This window comes from Ylistrum balloti, unplaced genomic scaffold (assembly GCF_031769215.1).
Source record: "Ylistrum balloti isolate Yb309-2 unplaced genomic scaffold, AGI_CSIRO_Ybal_v1 Utg369640, whole genome shotgun sequence".
NCBI classification, from domain to species: domain Eukaryota; kingdom Metazoa; phylum Mollusca; class Bivalvia; order Pectinida; family Pectinidae; genus Ylistrum; species Ylistrum balloti.
In genome coordinates, this window is record NW_026781901.1 from 1,476,298 (window position 1) to 1,492,813 (window position 16,516).

General features: G+C 33.9%; 1 protein-coding gene across 4 annotated transcripts in view; it reads right to left on the reverse strand.

The window, feature by feature from the left end:
• The window catches only part of LOC132554056 (E3 ubiquitin-protein ligase NEDD4-like), a 43,894-nt gene that overhangs the window by 7,744 nt on the left and 19,634 nt on the right, over nt 1-16,516 (reverse strand). For all 4 annotated transcript variants that reach the window (XM_060218377.1, XM_060218369.1, XM_060218363.1 and 1 more), the window contains 9 exons: nt 14,536-14,655; nt 12,258-12,380; nt 9,791-9,845; nt 9,550-9,602; nt 9,026-9,091; nt 8,696-8,802; nt 6,458-6,580; nt 1,711-1,832; nt 230-300 (listed from right to left, as the gene is read on the reverse strand). In XM_060218377.1, coding sequence (XP_060074360.1) covers nt 230-300; nt 1,711-1,832; nt 6,458-6,580; nt 8,696-8,802; nt 9,026-9,091; nt 9,550-9,602; nt 9,791-9,845; nt 12,258-12,380; nt 14,536-14,655 — 840 coding nt within the window. The remainder of the gene's footprint in view (nt 1-229; nt 301-1,710; nt 1,833-6,457; nt 6,581-8,695; nt 8,803-9,025; nt 9,092-9,549; nt 9,603-9,790; nt 9,846-12,257; nt 12,381-14,535; nt 14,656-16,516) is intronic.

Genomic DNA, 16,516 nt, shown 5'->3' on the forward strand with positions numbered 1-16,516 from the left:
AAACAAATAAAATGTGACATGCTTGTTATCTGTTATCATAGCAGGAAGATCTACTGCTATTACTAAGATTATTATTAACAACATTACAAGTTTAAAAAATTTTTTTTTATTAAGCATGCATAATTTAAAAGACATAAGACCATTGTATGATTTCCATGGAATTCCAATGTATCAAAGTTTTGTAAAAAAAAAAAACCCTAAAGACAAAAATGAGAAGATGAAGACTTACAACTGGCTCCATATCCTGCAGAAGCATGCTTTTTCCCAACATCATCTTGTAAAATGGACGAATGAAGAATCCTAGAACACAGAAAGAGAGCTGAGATGCTTGCCATCACTTGACAGTAGAAAACAGCAGACATACTGCTGTACACCTGAGACTTATTAGTCATATTGTTATACACATGTCATAAGATATACAAGATATCTAGCTGCAAAAACTGATCAATTATCAATTATAGAAGGGAGAAAAGAAGAACAATGATATGTTCTATACAGGAACTTGATGATGTGATACCAAGGTATAAACATAAGACACCATTTACATGAACTTGATGATGTGATACCAAGGTGAGAACATAAGACATAATTTACATGAACTTGATGATGTGATACCAAGGTATAAACATAAGACACCATTTACATGAACTTGATGATGTGATACCAAGGTATAAACATAAGACACCATTTACATGAACTTGATGATGTGATACCAAAGTATAAACATAAGACAACATTTACATGAACTTGATGATGTGATACCAAGGTATAAACATAAGACACCATTTACATGAACTTGATGATGTGATACCAAGGTATAAACATAAGACACCATTTACATGAACTTGATGATGTGATACCAAGGTATAAACATAAGACACCATTTACATGAACTTGATGATGTGATACCAAGGTGAGAACATAAGACACCATTTACATGAACTTGATGATGTGATACCAAGGTGAGAACATAAGACACCATTTACATGAACTTGATGATGTGATACTAAGGTGAGAATATAAGATACCATTTACACGAACTTGATGATGTGATACCAATGTGTGAACATAAGATACCATTTAAAATTGATGAATGCTCTTCAAAACAACTTTATTGGACATAAAAATAAAAAAAAAAAACAGTAATAATTCTGTGAGGAAGGGGTATCAGGTGCTAAATTTGGTACACTATACTCCTTAGTATGACCAAGTTTCTTTATCCTAGTTGCAAGTTTATGTTATAGACATGAATTCTTATCAAAGGGTAATAACTCTGTAATCAAGAGGTTGCAAGCCATAAATTTGGTATATTGCATATTGTCTTAGTGTGACCAAAGTTTACACAAAGTGTCATTACCTAAGTTTAAATGCAAGAAAAGTTATGCTCCAGAACACAAGATTGTAAAAAAGGGCAATAACTCTGTAATGGAGGATTGCAGGCCTTGAATTTGGTACACTGCACATCATTTTAGTATGATTAACATATAGATCAAGTTTCATGATCCTTGCTTAAGTATGGGCAAAATTATGCTCCAAACACAAACAGACAGACAGAAAGACAGTTGGACGGACAAATCAGCTACAATATACTCAAAGGGGAAAATTTCAAGGAAGCATAGCAAAATTATAATAATTAGCTTTACACTGCCCATGTTTAAATATTAAACTCTACAAGCAATTGTGCTTGGTATATAACAGCTTCAATCTTACCATCCAGTAGTTTTCCATGATACACCGCCATGCCAGCAATTCTGCCAATAAACTCAAAATAGGACAAGTGGTCATCATTGGCAAGACCTGACAAGGGATTGATCTGTAGTGTATAGTTGTCTCTGAAACACAAAATTATATAACACTCTTAAGGTTTTTTGGGTCTAACACACAAAATTATATAACACTCTTAAGGTTGTTTGGGTCTAACACACAAAGTTATATAACACTCTTAAGGTTGTTTGGGTCTAACACACAAAATTACATAACACTCTTAAGGTTTTTTGGGTCTAAAACACAAAATTACATAACACTCTTAAGGTTGTTTGGGTCTAACACACAAAATTACATAACACTCTTAAGGTTGTTTGGGTCTAACACACAAAATTACATAACACTCTTAAGGTTGTTTGGGTCTAACACACAAAATTACATAACACTCTTAAGGTTGTTTGGGTCTAACACACAAAATTACATAACACTCTTAAGGTTGTTTGGGTCTAACACACAAAATTACATAACACTTTTAAGGTTGTTTGGGTCTAACACACAAAATTACATAACACTCTTAAGGTTGTTTGGGTCTAACACACAAAATTACATAACACTCTTAAGGTTGTTTGGGTCTAACACACAAAATTACATAACACTCTTAAGGTTGTTTGGGTCTAACACACAAAATTACATAACACTCTTAAGGTTGTTTGGGTCTAACACACAAAATTACATAACACTCTTAAGGTTGTTTGGGTCTAACACACAAAATTACATAACACTCTTAAGGTTGTTTGGGTCTAACACACAAAATTATATAACACTCTTAAGGTTGTTTGGGTCTAAAACACAAAATTATATAACACTCTTAAGGTTGTTTGGGTCTAACACACAAAATTACATAACACTCTTAAGGTTGTTTGGGTCTAAAACACAAAATTACATAACACTCTTAAGGTTGTTTGGGTCTAACACACAAAATTACATAACACTCTTAAGGTTGTTTGGATCTAACACACAAAATTACATAACACTCTTAAGGTTGTTTGGGTCTAACACACAAAATTATATAACACTCTTAAGGTTGTTTGGGTCTAACACACAAAATTATATAACACTCTTAAGGTTGTTTGGGTCTAACACACAAAATTACATAACACTCTTAAGGTTGTTTGGGTCTAACACACAAAATTACATAACACTCTTAAGGTTGTTTGGGTCTAACACACAAAATTACATAACACTCTTAAGGTTGTTTGGGTCTAACACACAAAATTACATAACACTTTTAAGGTTGTTTGGGTCTAACACACAAAATTACATAACACTCTTAAGGTTGTTTGGGTCTAACACACAAAATTACATAACACTCTTAAGGTTGTTTGGGTCTAACACACAAAATTACATAACACTCTTAAGGTTGTTTGGGTCTAACACACAAAATTACATAACACTCTTAAGGTTGTTTGGGTCTAACACACAAAATTACATAACACTCTTAAGGTTGTTTGGGTCTAACACACAAAATTATATAACACTCTTAAGGTTGTTTGGGTCTAAAACACAAAATTATATAACACTCTTAAGGTTGTTTGGGTCTAACACACAAAATTACATAACACTCTTAAGGTTGTTTGGGTCTAAAACACAAAATTACATAACACTCTTAAGGTTGTTTGGGTCTAACACACAAAATTAGATAACACTCTTAAGGTTGTTTGGATCTAACACACAAAATTACATAACACTCTTAAGGTTGTTTGGGTCTAACACACAAAATTATATAACACTCTTAAGGTTGTTTGGGTCTAACACACAAAATTATATAACACTCTTAAGGTTGTTTGGGTCTAACACACAAAATTATATAACACTCTTAAGGTTGTTTGGGTCTAACACACAAAATTATATAACACTCTTAAGGTTGTTGGGGTCTAAAACACAAAATCATATAACACTCTTAAGGTTGTTTGGGTCTAACACACAAAATTATATAACACTCTTAAGGTTGTTTGGGTCTAACACACAAAATTATATAACACTCTTAAGGTTGTTTGGGTCTAACACACAAAATTATATCAAATCAGTCTTAAATGAATAATTATTCCATTACAAAACATAACTGAAGAAATAAAAAAAAAAAAAAACATGTCCCAAGGTCACTGTTATCATTAAGAGAGGCACCAAATACTCACTGTTATCATTAAGAGAGGAACTAAATACTCATTGTTATCATTAAGAGAGGCACCAAATACTCATTGTTATCATTAAGAGAGGAACTAAATACTCATTGTTATCACAGGACAAATAACATACCTGACACAGTCTCCATTTTCTTTTATTATTTATTTCTAAAAGTGCTAAACAGATACATAGCTATGTCCTGTACTCAGAGGTTCTGCACAGAATTATGACGACAAAACTAGAATTATTTTGACTTGACATTTTAAAAATGATAAAGCAGTCTAGAAACTCACAAATGAAAACAATGCCATTTGAATTTATATATCTCACCTGGAGATGTAGAAGATGCACTCAGAGTTATCAATACAAATAAAACTAGCGGTCCAGATTTGGTTAGTCCAAATTACTTAAAGAAGCAGGTCATGAGTTATCAATACCATTGTCTTGTTTGTTTAATGCATCACTGTCTAAGAAAAAATTTCCATCAGCCTGGAAGATTGCTAATGTGATTCCAGTTTATAAACAGGGAGATAAATCACTTGTTTCAAATTATCGACCTATTTCACTCATTAGTTGTATTGGTAAAGTATTTGAAAAGTGTGTTTTCAAACATTTGTATAATTTCCTACATTTGAATGAATGTATTACTTCTTACCAGTCTGGTTTTACTCCGAATGACTCGTCTGTTTGTCAATTAACTGATATAACATATACTTTCTATCAGGCTGTTGATAGTGGAAAAGAGGTTCGTGTTGTTTTCTGTGACATAAGTAAAGCCTTAGACAGAGTGTGGCATAAGGGTTTGTTGTTTAAGCTAAAACAAAATGGAATATCTGGTAATTTTTTAGAATGGTTTGGGAGCTACCTCCAGGATCGAAGCCAGCAGGTAATTATTGAAGGAAGTTCTTCAACTACTAAGGAACTACATGCTGGGGTTCCACAGGGCTCAATATTAGGTCCACTTCTTTTCATTGTTTTTATAAATGACATAAATAATATTGATGCTCATATTCGGCTTTTATCAGATGATACATCACTTTTCATGATCGTTGAAAATCCTGAAAGTGCAGGGACTATTTTAAATTCTGACCTAAACAAAATTAGTACCTGGGCCAAGCAGTGGTTAGTTAATTTCAACCCCAACAAAACTGAAAGAATGGTCCTAACTAAAAAGAGGACTGCTACAGCTCACCCTCCCTTATTTATGAATAATACCCAAATACAAGAAGTCCAGCAACATATACATCAAGGTGTAACTATAGATGGAAATTGTTCTTGGCATGCCCACATTACTAATATCCTTGCTAAGGCATGGAAAAGGCTAGATATTCTTAGAGAGTTAAGGTTTAAGTTAGATAGGAAATCTCTAGAAATTATGTATTTTTGTTACATACGTCCCATCTTGGAATATGCTGATATAATCTGGGCTAACTGTACCCAACAAGATTGCCAAGAACTTGAGAAACTTCATACTGAAGCTGGCAGAATCGTGACTGGAGCAACCAAATCTGCTTCATCCAATTCCATTATGCTTGAAACAGGATGGGAAACTTTGGCACATAGGCGTTACAAGCATAGAATATTAACTTCATACAAAATATTTCATGGTGCTGCACCATTATACTTACAAAATTTGCTTCCTTCTAGGATAGGAAATGCCAAAAATTATGGACCAATTCAAATATGCATCTGCCAGCAAGTAGGACAAATATCTATATGAACTCTTTTTTACCTACTGCTATCAGGGAATGGAATGGCATACCAAATAACATAAGAAACTCTCCAACTTTGAACACTTTCAAAAAACACCTCGATAAACAAATTATTAAACCTCTATACTACTTTGTTGGTGAACGCTGGGCTCAGGTACTGCACACACGTCTTCGTCTTGGATGTAGTTCTCTAAATTATCTCTGTAATAATCATGTTTCAGATACAGATCTATGTGTATGTGGGCAGGTTGAAACTCCTTATCATTATCTAATGCAGTGTGTACGCTATAATCGAGCTAGAGAAAATACCCTAGATACATTAAATTTCAATTTATCACTAGAATTACTCATTTATGGTGACCCAAACCTGTCTCAAGATGATAATATCATTATATTTGAAAAGGTACAAAGGTACATCGTAGAGTCGGGTATCTGGCCCTGGAGGTCAGCCAGGGTCAATATGTGCAAGACAATGAACTGTCATTCTATACTTACAATTCTAACCAAGTTGACCCATTTCCATTAAAAAAATATACATATTATGATCAAAAATGTCATTTTTTGTATAAACTATAGTAAACTTGACTTCTTCCTCAGGAGAAAATGTGAGACCTAAAGGTCATGAAATTCACAATTTTGGTAAAGCACCTAAAGACCTTTCCATCCATGAAGAGCATTTCATTCTACAATATTTAGTTACTGAGAATAACTTTGAAATTTCAATCAATTTGACCCTTTTTGGCTCCACCCATCAGCCCCCCTGAGACGCTACACAATAGGCTATTGTATTAAGTCACAATGAAACCTTGTCTCAAGTAACCTAAAAATTTGAATATGATGAATATTTGTGTACTTACGTGGCTGAATACTCAAAAAGGCCATAAAACGGATTAAACATTTCCTTAGAAAGGAGGTAGAACCATTCACGAGCCACACCACCGTAATCAAGACCTGTGTCACCATCAAATTCGATCCATAATCTGTAACCAGTAAATGTATAACAAGATTTACAAATAAAAAATGATATTCAATTTTATAACAGACAACCACAATCAATTGAAATTAGAGTGTCCTAACATACAAAATTTTTATCAAGACTCAAAGATATATTGGATATACCTTTGACAATGCTGTGGAAGGGTATTATATAATGCAACAAGAGACTTGTATTGGAGTATAAGCCCTGCCATTAACAAGAGACTTACATTGGAGTATAAGCCCTGCCATTAACAAGAGACTTACATTGGAGTATAAGCCTTGCCATTAACAAGAGACTTACATTGGAGTATAAGACACCTGCCTTTAACAAGAGACTTACATTGGAGTATAAGCCCTGCCATTAACAAGAGACTTACATTGGAGTATAAGCCCTGCCATTAACAAGAGACTTACATTGGAGTATAAGCCCTGCCAATTAACAAGAGACTTACATTGGAGTATAAGACACCTGCCTTTAACAAGAGACTTACATTGGAGTATAAGCCCTGCCATTAACAAGAGACTTACATTGGAGTATAAGCCCTGCCATTAACAAGAGACTTACATTGGAGTATAAGACACCTGCCTTTAACAAGAGACTTACATTGGAGTATAAGCCCTGCCATTAACAAGAGACTTACATTGGAGTATAAGACACCTGCCATTAACAAGAGATACTCCCATATAAAATAAACACACAAAATGTTTCTGTCCTTTCATCCATTTCAGAGATCTGCGACAACTCTGACAATGTCCAGGGACATGCAGGACTGTAGACTTATAAGAGGTGGAACCCCACAAGGTCTGCTTAACACCTGTTTTACTGGTGAAAGTAGACGCTTTTCTCAACCAATCTGTCAATAATTTCCCCAACCAATAATGCATAGACAAATGGAGTGAAACTTTCATAACTTTGATAAAGTACTGACTGAAAGGCTAAACCTGTTGATAACATATTTATTTTGGACTTTTATTGTGAGATATAAGCTAACACATGCAAAACAACGCTTTAATAGAAAACGACTATCAATGGCCAAATTTGAAATTTTGAATACAATTTCCTTGAAATCAGTGAAATTTGTGCAAAATGCACAATTCAAGGAAATAATTCAGTCCCAAATCAAGATATTGCTACTGGATAATGAACCTGAATTATAGTCATATTCATAACATGTTTTGACGTCAGTAACTTCTTTGAGCATTTTAGGCCACAGTGTCTGAAAACACATCACAATTACCTATGGTCTACACATGTGTGCCAAGCTGTCATTCTCATTGGAGTAAAATCATCATAACTTGGCCATTTTTTCATAAATAAAACTAAAACTTTGTATATCAATGCATTATAATCGTATTAAGTAGATATCTATTGATGTCACTTTTTGATATTTTAAGCTATATAATTGAAGATCACAGAACATTGTACTCCTCATTACTCAATCAATTTTACAAACATTAACATAAAACTTGATTATTTTAAGATATATTTCTAAATCATTACAACTCTTGATGTTGCTGATAATCATTTGTTGCCAACTTTTAGATAGACCTGTAAGAATACATGTCGATGATCTCATGATTTTGTGATTTCTTCCATATTGTCTCAACTCAGAGAACCCTTTGCAAACCAGAGCAATGCTATTGTGTGATTGACACAAAGCTCTAAATATTTTCATGAACACCTGTCAATTTTGATAAGTTTTTAGTATGATTATTGATGGTTTCTGTAGCGACAGTATGCATGCTTGACACTGTTTTGAAAGATGGCAGCAATGTTTATAGCATATGACTGCTGCTAGGGGTCACTGGTAAATCAGAATTCTTTCATCAATCAGAAAGCTTGGATTGGTAGTAACAGCTAGGTTCAAAGGCTGTGACAAAAGTCTAAAACTGTAACTCTGTTACATTTAGCATAATAAGTCTGTTTGGCAGTACCACACAATAGTAGGAAACTAATTATTTATTGTGAAATATTTCCTGGCTAGGTAGCATATAGATGAGTTGCCTAATGAAAGCGACAAGATGTATGGTCTAGTCACAAATACATAATCCATACGATTTGCTATGTGCTATGTAGACAAAAAAGTTTTACAAATACACAACAACAATCATCTCACCTGGTTTTCAAAATATCTGGCTTTTTTACACTCATGATGGCGCGGTAAGAATCTTCAAATATGTTGTCTCTACTAATCTTAATATCAACTTTATTCGGCACATTTTGCTGAAACACAAGATACCAACATTGAATCAAACTTTCAATAATGATAAATACAATATCTACATGTTCTTTCTTTATAATATGACAATTTTTCTATCCAATATCTTTATCAAAATTGACGTACCAAATCAAAAACATTATAGAAGTAAATTTGTGGTACCCAGTAAAAATCCACTTAATAATAAAGGTTTTATGATTCATGTTGGCCAAGACAATGAATACTCACAGGTTTCCGTAACTTTGATCTGAAGTAATCATATTTTCTCTTGTAATCCCTAGAATACGGCACAGCCTGAAAAATCAGAATGTCTTGTCAGCGTAATACTACAGAGACATATCAGGACTGTATTGATGCATCCCCTCGGACTTTCGGTCAAAATGATGTAAAACAATCTTAATGAATTTTTAGTCATTATACACTATCAAATTAATCATTGTAAGTAAATGGCTTTAATAATCACCTTGTTATCAGTTTAATAATCCACTTTCAAAGTTTGCAATATTGTGCATCACGAATTTGAAATATTATCCAACCCTTAACCCTCTGTGATATTTTAATATAACTTTGTTTCCATTGTTATCAATTCTGTAATTGGACCCTCGGGTCTGTTGAATTGAATTGAAATAAATAACAGATCAATGAAAATTTTTTAAGTTAAAAACACTTTGATCACTATGGCTAACCAAAGTCCACACAAATCATGACTTCATACAAGAATAAACCTGTCTCTTAAAAAGGAAGCTTTTTACCTGTCCTCCTAACTTCTGTAGACGAGGGTCTTCCCATTGGGTCGTTTTGGTTGCTGCGGAAACAAAAACATATATCAGAAGGAACTTTTCAGGAAATAAAGATCAAGAGTTAGGATATAACAGTGACATTTTTAATAGATTATGTATTTAGATTGTTAAAGATCATAATTCAGAAAGTTCACAATTTCCTATTTTTTCTGACACTTTTGTCAGATATGTTTTGTTTACCAATGAAGCTTACAGTGATTTATGTAGAATACTCTGCCGTCCGAGTGGGTTCTCTCTTCCCATCCAGCCTGAAATCAAAAAGAAAGATTAACAGTGCTTTAGTTTGACAAATATATCTAATTGATATGCAATCAAAAAGAAAGATTAACAGTGCTTTAGTTTGACAAATATATCTAATTGATATGCAATCAAAAAGAAAGATTAACAGTGCTTTAGTTTGACAAATATATCTAATTGATATGCAATCAAAAAGAAAGATTAACAGTGCTTTAGTTTGACAAATATATCTAATTGATATGCAATCAAAAAGAAAGATTAACAGTACTTTAGTTTGACAAATATATCTAATTGATATGCAATCAAAAAGAAAGATTAACAGTGCTTTAGTTTGACAAATATATCTTATTGATATGCAATCAAAAAGAAAGATTTACAGTGTTTAGTTTGACAAATACATCTGATTGATAAAGTTTTGAAGGTACAATATTTCAGTATGTACCAGTCACCAAGTTAAACTAACTCAACATTTTTAGCAACAACTAGGGTTGAGTCTTAATCTTCCAACTGACTATTACTGACATCAAGATCGAGGACCAATACAGCAATGTTTACTGACATCAAGATCGAGGTCCAATACAGCAATATTTATTGACATCAAGATCGAGGACCAATACAGCAATGTTTACTGACATCAAGATCGAGGTCCAATACAGCAATGTTTACTGACATCAAGATCGAGGTCCAATACAGCAATATTTATTGACATCAAGATCGAGGACCAATACAGCAATATTTATTGACATCAAGATCGAGGTCCAATACAGCAATATTTACTGACATCAAGATTGAGGTCCACTACAGCAATATTTACGGACATCAAGATCGATGTCCAATACAGCAATATTTACTGACATCAAGATCGAGGACCAATACAGCAATATTTACTGACATCAAGATTGAGGTTCAATACAGCAATATTTACTGACATCAAGACATTGGTAATGGGTTCAAAATGACCTAGATAATAGTATTGGTAACAGATCCAATATAGCAATATTTTACCTCATTCATTTTATTGTCAATTTAATTCTTGTAGTTGCCTCAGTCAACATTTTAGTATACAATGCCTTGAGTCAAGGGCAATGAGTTGACTTGATATATTGTGATGTCATAATACCATTATCTCCATTCATCTATTTGTCAATCGTAAGAATGACTTGCCACCTTGGATGAAACAGAACTGGTTACAATTACTGATACCAAGTAAATATCAAGCATGTGGTGAAATATGCTGTGTACCAAGTAAATATCAAGCATGTGGTGAAATATGCTGTGAACATATTTTGTTCCTACCAGCAAAAAAATCTTTACCAGAAGATACTGAAAATTCTCAGATTTATATATCCATACATTGTGAACCTGGTCTTTTTTTTATTGGAAAACTATCTCCATGTTTTCTTTTATATTTTTCAGTCTTATTGAAAAATCATCTTTTTTTTCAATTTCTATTTAAATTTTGACTTTGACATCAATAAGTATAAACTCACTAAACTTTTTTTTCAAATTATGATTGATTATATAGCTGGCACTGTTATAAAATGACATTGTAGCTGAAGCACAGTTCCAAGGATTCCAGGTAGCTAATGCCCTAAGACCTTGTACCTCTCCATTACTTTATGTTCAGCTCTTAACTTATTGTATCTGCAGAGCAATACAGCTGTTTCTACATTTTGATGCATCTGTCTGACAGTAATGCAATATGATATTAACTTATCACTCACTTACACCATAATTTTACAAAATTACACCTAGATTTCCCTTCAAAAAGTACTGACATAGCCTAACCTCTAGCCTTCTTTAAACTTTTACTGCCAGTACCTCAATCCATTCCACAGGTTCTTTAGAATCTGACATAAATATGTCATGAAATTAAGAAAACAAAAAGGATGCTATAAACTATGTTTACGTTCTGTAAAACCAATGATAATCATAATTATTACTACTAACTGTCCAAAATTTATAATACTGCTATTGGTGTTTATACCATTACGGAGTGATCATCGTGTTCCTCCGCCCTTATCTAATATATCAATCTTTTTAAAATTGCTTTTGTTTACAAAATTTCCCACCTATGCTTCGTCTAGTGAATCGTAAAAACACACTTTAAACACCACAGGGAAATGTCAACTCCGAAAACATTGGAAAGTGTCACAAAAGGGTCAATCAACTTTGAATTCTTCATGTTGAAAAAGTGGATTGTTTTCATCTCAATCCTGAGGTACTAATATGGTGTAATAAAAGGGCTATTTGTATGGTAAATGGGACAAATAATGCAGGTTTCTTCAGCGATATGGAAGTTTGTGGACTAGTCAGTCATCCAAAATATGTAAACATTCCTTAGTGTCTTGCAATACTTGTTAAATATTTACTGGTAATCCATCATGTAAACTAAACTCAACTAGTAGTGATTCGTTACTTACAGGTAATGGCCCCAAATTTACAAGAAGGTCTTCATTTGAGGACGCCCTGGTGACTACATTTGGCATATCTCCGTGCTGACTTCTCATACTGGCAGTCCTAGTCGTGGCTTTTCTAGGATCCTCCTAAAGGTCAAGGTGACAGTTAGACAAGGAAGTCACAGATCTGCTACCACAGAATCATTACTAGATGTAGCTGAGACAACAAAACTAGTAGAACAACAATAATAACATTTACAGCTAGCAGTCCAGATACAACATCTATAACAACATTTACAGCTAGCAGTCCAGTTACAACCTCTATAACAACATTTACAGCTAGCAGTCCAGATACAACCTCTACAACAACATTTACAGCTAGCAGTCCAGATACAACGTCTATAACAACATTTACAGCTAGCAGTCCAGATACAACGTCTATAACAACATTTATAACAACATTTCTATGTCTATAACAACAATAACAACATTTACAGCTAGCAGTCAGATACAATGTCTATACAACATTTCTATGACAACATTTACAGCTAGCAGTCCAGATACAACGTCTATAACAACATTTACAGCTAGCAGTCCAGATACAACGTCTATAACAACATTTATAACAACATTTACAGCTAGCAGTCCAGTTACAACGTCTATAACAACATTTACAGCTAGCAGTCCAGATACAACGTCTATAACAACATTTATAACAACATTTACAGCTAGCAGTCCAGATACAATGTCTATGACAACATTTACAGCTAGCAGTCCAGATACAACGTCTATAACAACATTTACAGCTAGCAGTCCAGATACAACGTCTATGACAACATTTACAGCTAGCAGTCCAGATACAACGTCTATGACAACATTTACAGCTAGCAGTCCAGATACAACGTCTATGACAACATTTACAGCTAGCAGTCCAGATACATGTCTATGTCTATAACAACATTTACAGCTAGCAGTCCAGATACAACGTCTATGACAACATTTACAGCTAGCAGTCCAGATACAACGTCTATGACAACATTTACAGCTAGCAGTCCAGATACAACGTCTATGACAACATTTACAGCTAGCAGTCCAGATACAACGTCTATGACAACATTTACAGCTAGCAGTCCAGATACAATGTCTATAACAACATTTACAGCTAGCAGTCCAGTTACAACGTCTATAACAACATTTACAGCTAGTAGTCCAGATACAACGTCTATGACAACATTTACAGCTAGCAGTCCAGATACAACGTCTATGACAACATTTACAGCTAGCAGTCCAGATACAACGTCTAGATACAACGTCTATGACAACATTTACAGCTAGCAGTCCAGATACAACGTCTATGACAACATTTACAGCTAGCAGTCCAGATACAACGTCTATGACAACATTTACAGCTAGCAGTCCAGATACAACGTCTATGACAACATTTACAGCTAGCAGTCCAGATACAACGTCTATGACAACATTTACAGCTAGCAGTCCAGATACAACATCTATGACAACATTTACAGCTAGCAGTCCAGATACAACGTCTATGACAACATTTACAGCTAGCAGTCCAGATACAACGTCTATGACAACATTTACAGCTAGCAGTCCAGATACAACGTCTATGACAACATTTACAGCTAGCAGTCCAGATACAACGTCTATGACAACATTTACAGCTAGCAGTCCAGATACAACGTCTATGACAACATTTACAGCTAGCAGTCCAGATACAACGTCTATGACAACATTTACAGCTAGCAGTCCAGATACAACGTCTATGACAACATTTACAGCTAGCAGTCCAGATACAACGTCTATGACAACATTTACAGCTAGCAGTCCAGATACAACGTCTATAACAACATTTACAGCTAGCAGTCCAGTTACAACGTCTATGACAACATTTACAGCTAGCAGTCCAGATACAACGTCTATAACAACATTTACAGCTAGCAGTCTAGATACAATGCTATAACAACATTTACAGCTAGTAGTCCAGATACAGCCTCTATGAGTTCAATGTTATGACCACCACATCGTTGTCACTATCTCCAACATTGAGAATCTAAATAATCTTAGTACAAAACTTTTCCCACAAAATTGACTTTGGTCTATTTAAGAGAAGATTGACACAATTAGTAATGTTTTAAATTCATCATTTTCATTTTGATCGTGAATGAATTATTAGAAAATTGAATTTTAAAATGTGGTTAGTGTCTTCTTTAGTCAAACTCTCACAAACTGTAGTTGTTTTAATTCTTCTTTGCTATAATCTGTTTACCACTGCATTACTTACCCATGTGGTTTTCATGGTGTTGTGATCAATGAAAAAGACACGACCGTTTGGCGCCATACCCATTGCCCAGCCCGGCCCTAGTGGTTCCTCATCTAAATCGCCTCCTGTGGCACTGGGTTGCTGGTAATATAAAAGCCACAATAATGATGTTCCTGTTTGCCGCACCCTATATCTAGTGCCTTTTACCAAGAAATAATTGACACAGCACTTATAATTAGTCTTAGACTAGTACACCTAAAAAATATGAACCATCACCCGTCACATAGAATTATTGCAGATTGTATATATTGAAAGGTTGCAACCATGATGTCAATTAAGTAGCAGAATGTCCTTAAAACACAGGTGATCAAATCCATTGATCTATATTCTGATACCTCTACAACTGTAACATCAATACAGTGTAAAAATTTGAAAGGACAATATATTTTTTTAAATCAGACCTAACAAGAAAAATTTGCCTAACTGATATTTTCATATTGCATTACAAATCACTTCACAATGAAAGTTCAATCAATTTCTTCAGTAAAAGATGATGGATAATTGATTGATTAAAAAAATAGTTGATTATATACTCAATTCTACCTGGAAATAAATAAGCTGAGGTCAATATTTCTTATTCAAACATTTATGCACAGAAATATTATCTTAGTCTATATTTATTAGTAAAACATTTCTTTAATTAAGTCAATTTGAAGTCTGCTGTCAATCTCTGTAATAACTAGTAGTAACACAGATAACAAAAAATCATCATTAATAGTGAATGTTAAATTTTAATTATTATAACCAATGGATCATAATACTCCAGCACACTACCTATAATTTAGATCCCAGAGAGGAAATATGCCTTTATTCCTTTCTCTTGCCCAATTATATTCACACTTAAAAGATATAACCTTATTTATTAATGTATACCATTTAGAGCCAACGTCTCTGCTCAGTCAAAGGGGAATCCAAAGGTCCTACGCCTTTCATCTAGATACCCGATGGTATGCAAGGGATAGATGAGGTGAGCTTAAGTTGAGATGAATCAATCCAACAGACTAGGGCGCGTTCTTCTATGTATTTTTTGAACGCCCGACTTAAATTGGCGAAACCAGTAGACCAACTACCTAATAAATACACAGACGAACCTGCCCTCATTTGTTGGATTACTTCATCTCAACTTATTTAATTATCTGGTATCATGAGAAAATTACACTCAGCTCAACCACAAATCTTCTCTAATCAAACCACAAAGCCTTTTATAAGCCAAGAAGTAACTTACTACTTAAACAGAGAGTAGATAGCATTCATATGTTTTAAAATTTAACATCACAAAATTCAATATTGAAGAATAAATATCATGTTTTCAAATCAGACTTAAGATATCAAGAAAATGGACTGTTAAAATATCAAGTAAAATTTAAAAGAACATATAATGACAAAGCAAATCTGACTAGCAAAGGAACAGAAAGAGAATGTACCAAATTCTACAGGATTATTAACTCTCATCAGTCTTAAACAACTTTACAATCTACAACATCAACCTCAATGATTTTTATGACAAATGTAAACAATAAATAACATGCTAAATGAAGAAAATATTGGACTGACTTCATGGCTCTGTAAGAGGTACATAGGATCACAATGCTTTGTCTTTCAAGATTTTCACATGCATGAGTCCAGATCTGTGAAGATGGTACACCTTAAACAAGGAGTGGTTTAGAATAGATAATGGGAAGAATAGAATAGCTTTGTGACGGATGATTTGTATTGCATCTCTGAGAGTTAAGCAGTGCCAGCTAAACTGGTAGTCAGTATACAATCTAGCAAATACCAGACACCTCGACCTCATATAAAGCACCAACGCCTATGTCACAATGGGACTAGGTGGTCTAGCATGTTAACTGTTTTATTGATTTTACTTGCAGCAAGATCACTACAATTATACAAGTATTAAATTTAATGAGCATAAGTTTGAAGCTAGCTTTGGGATAACGTG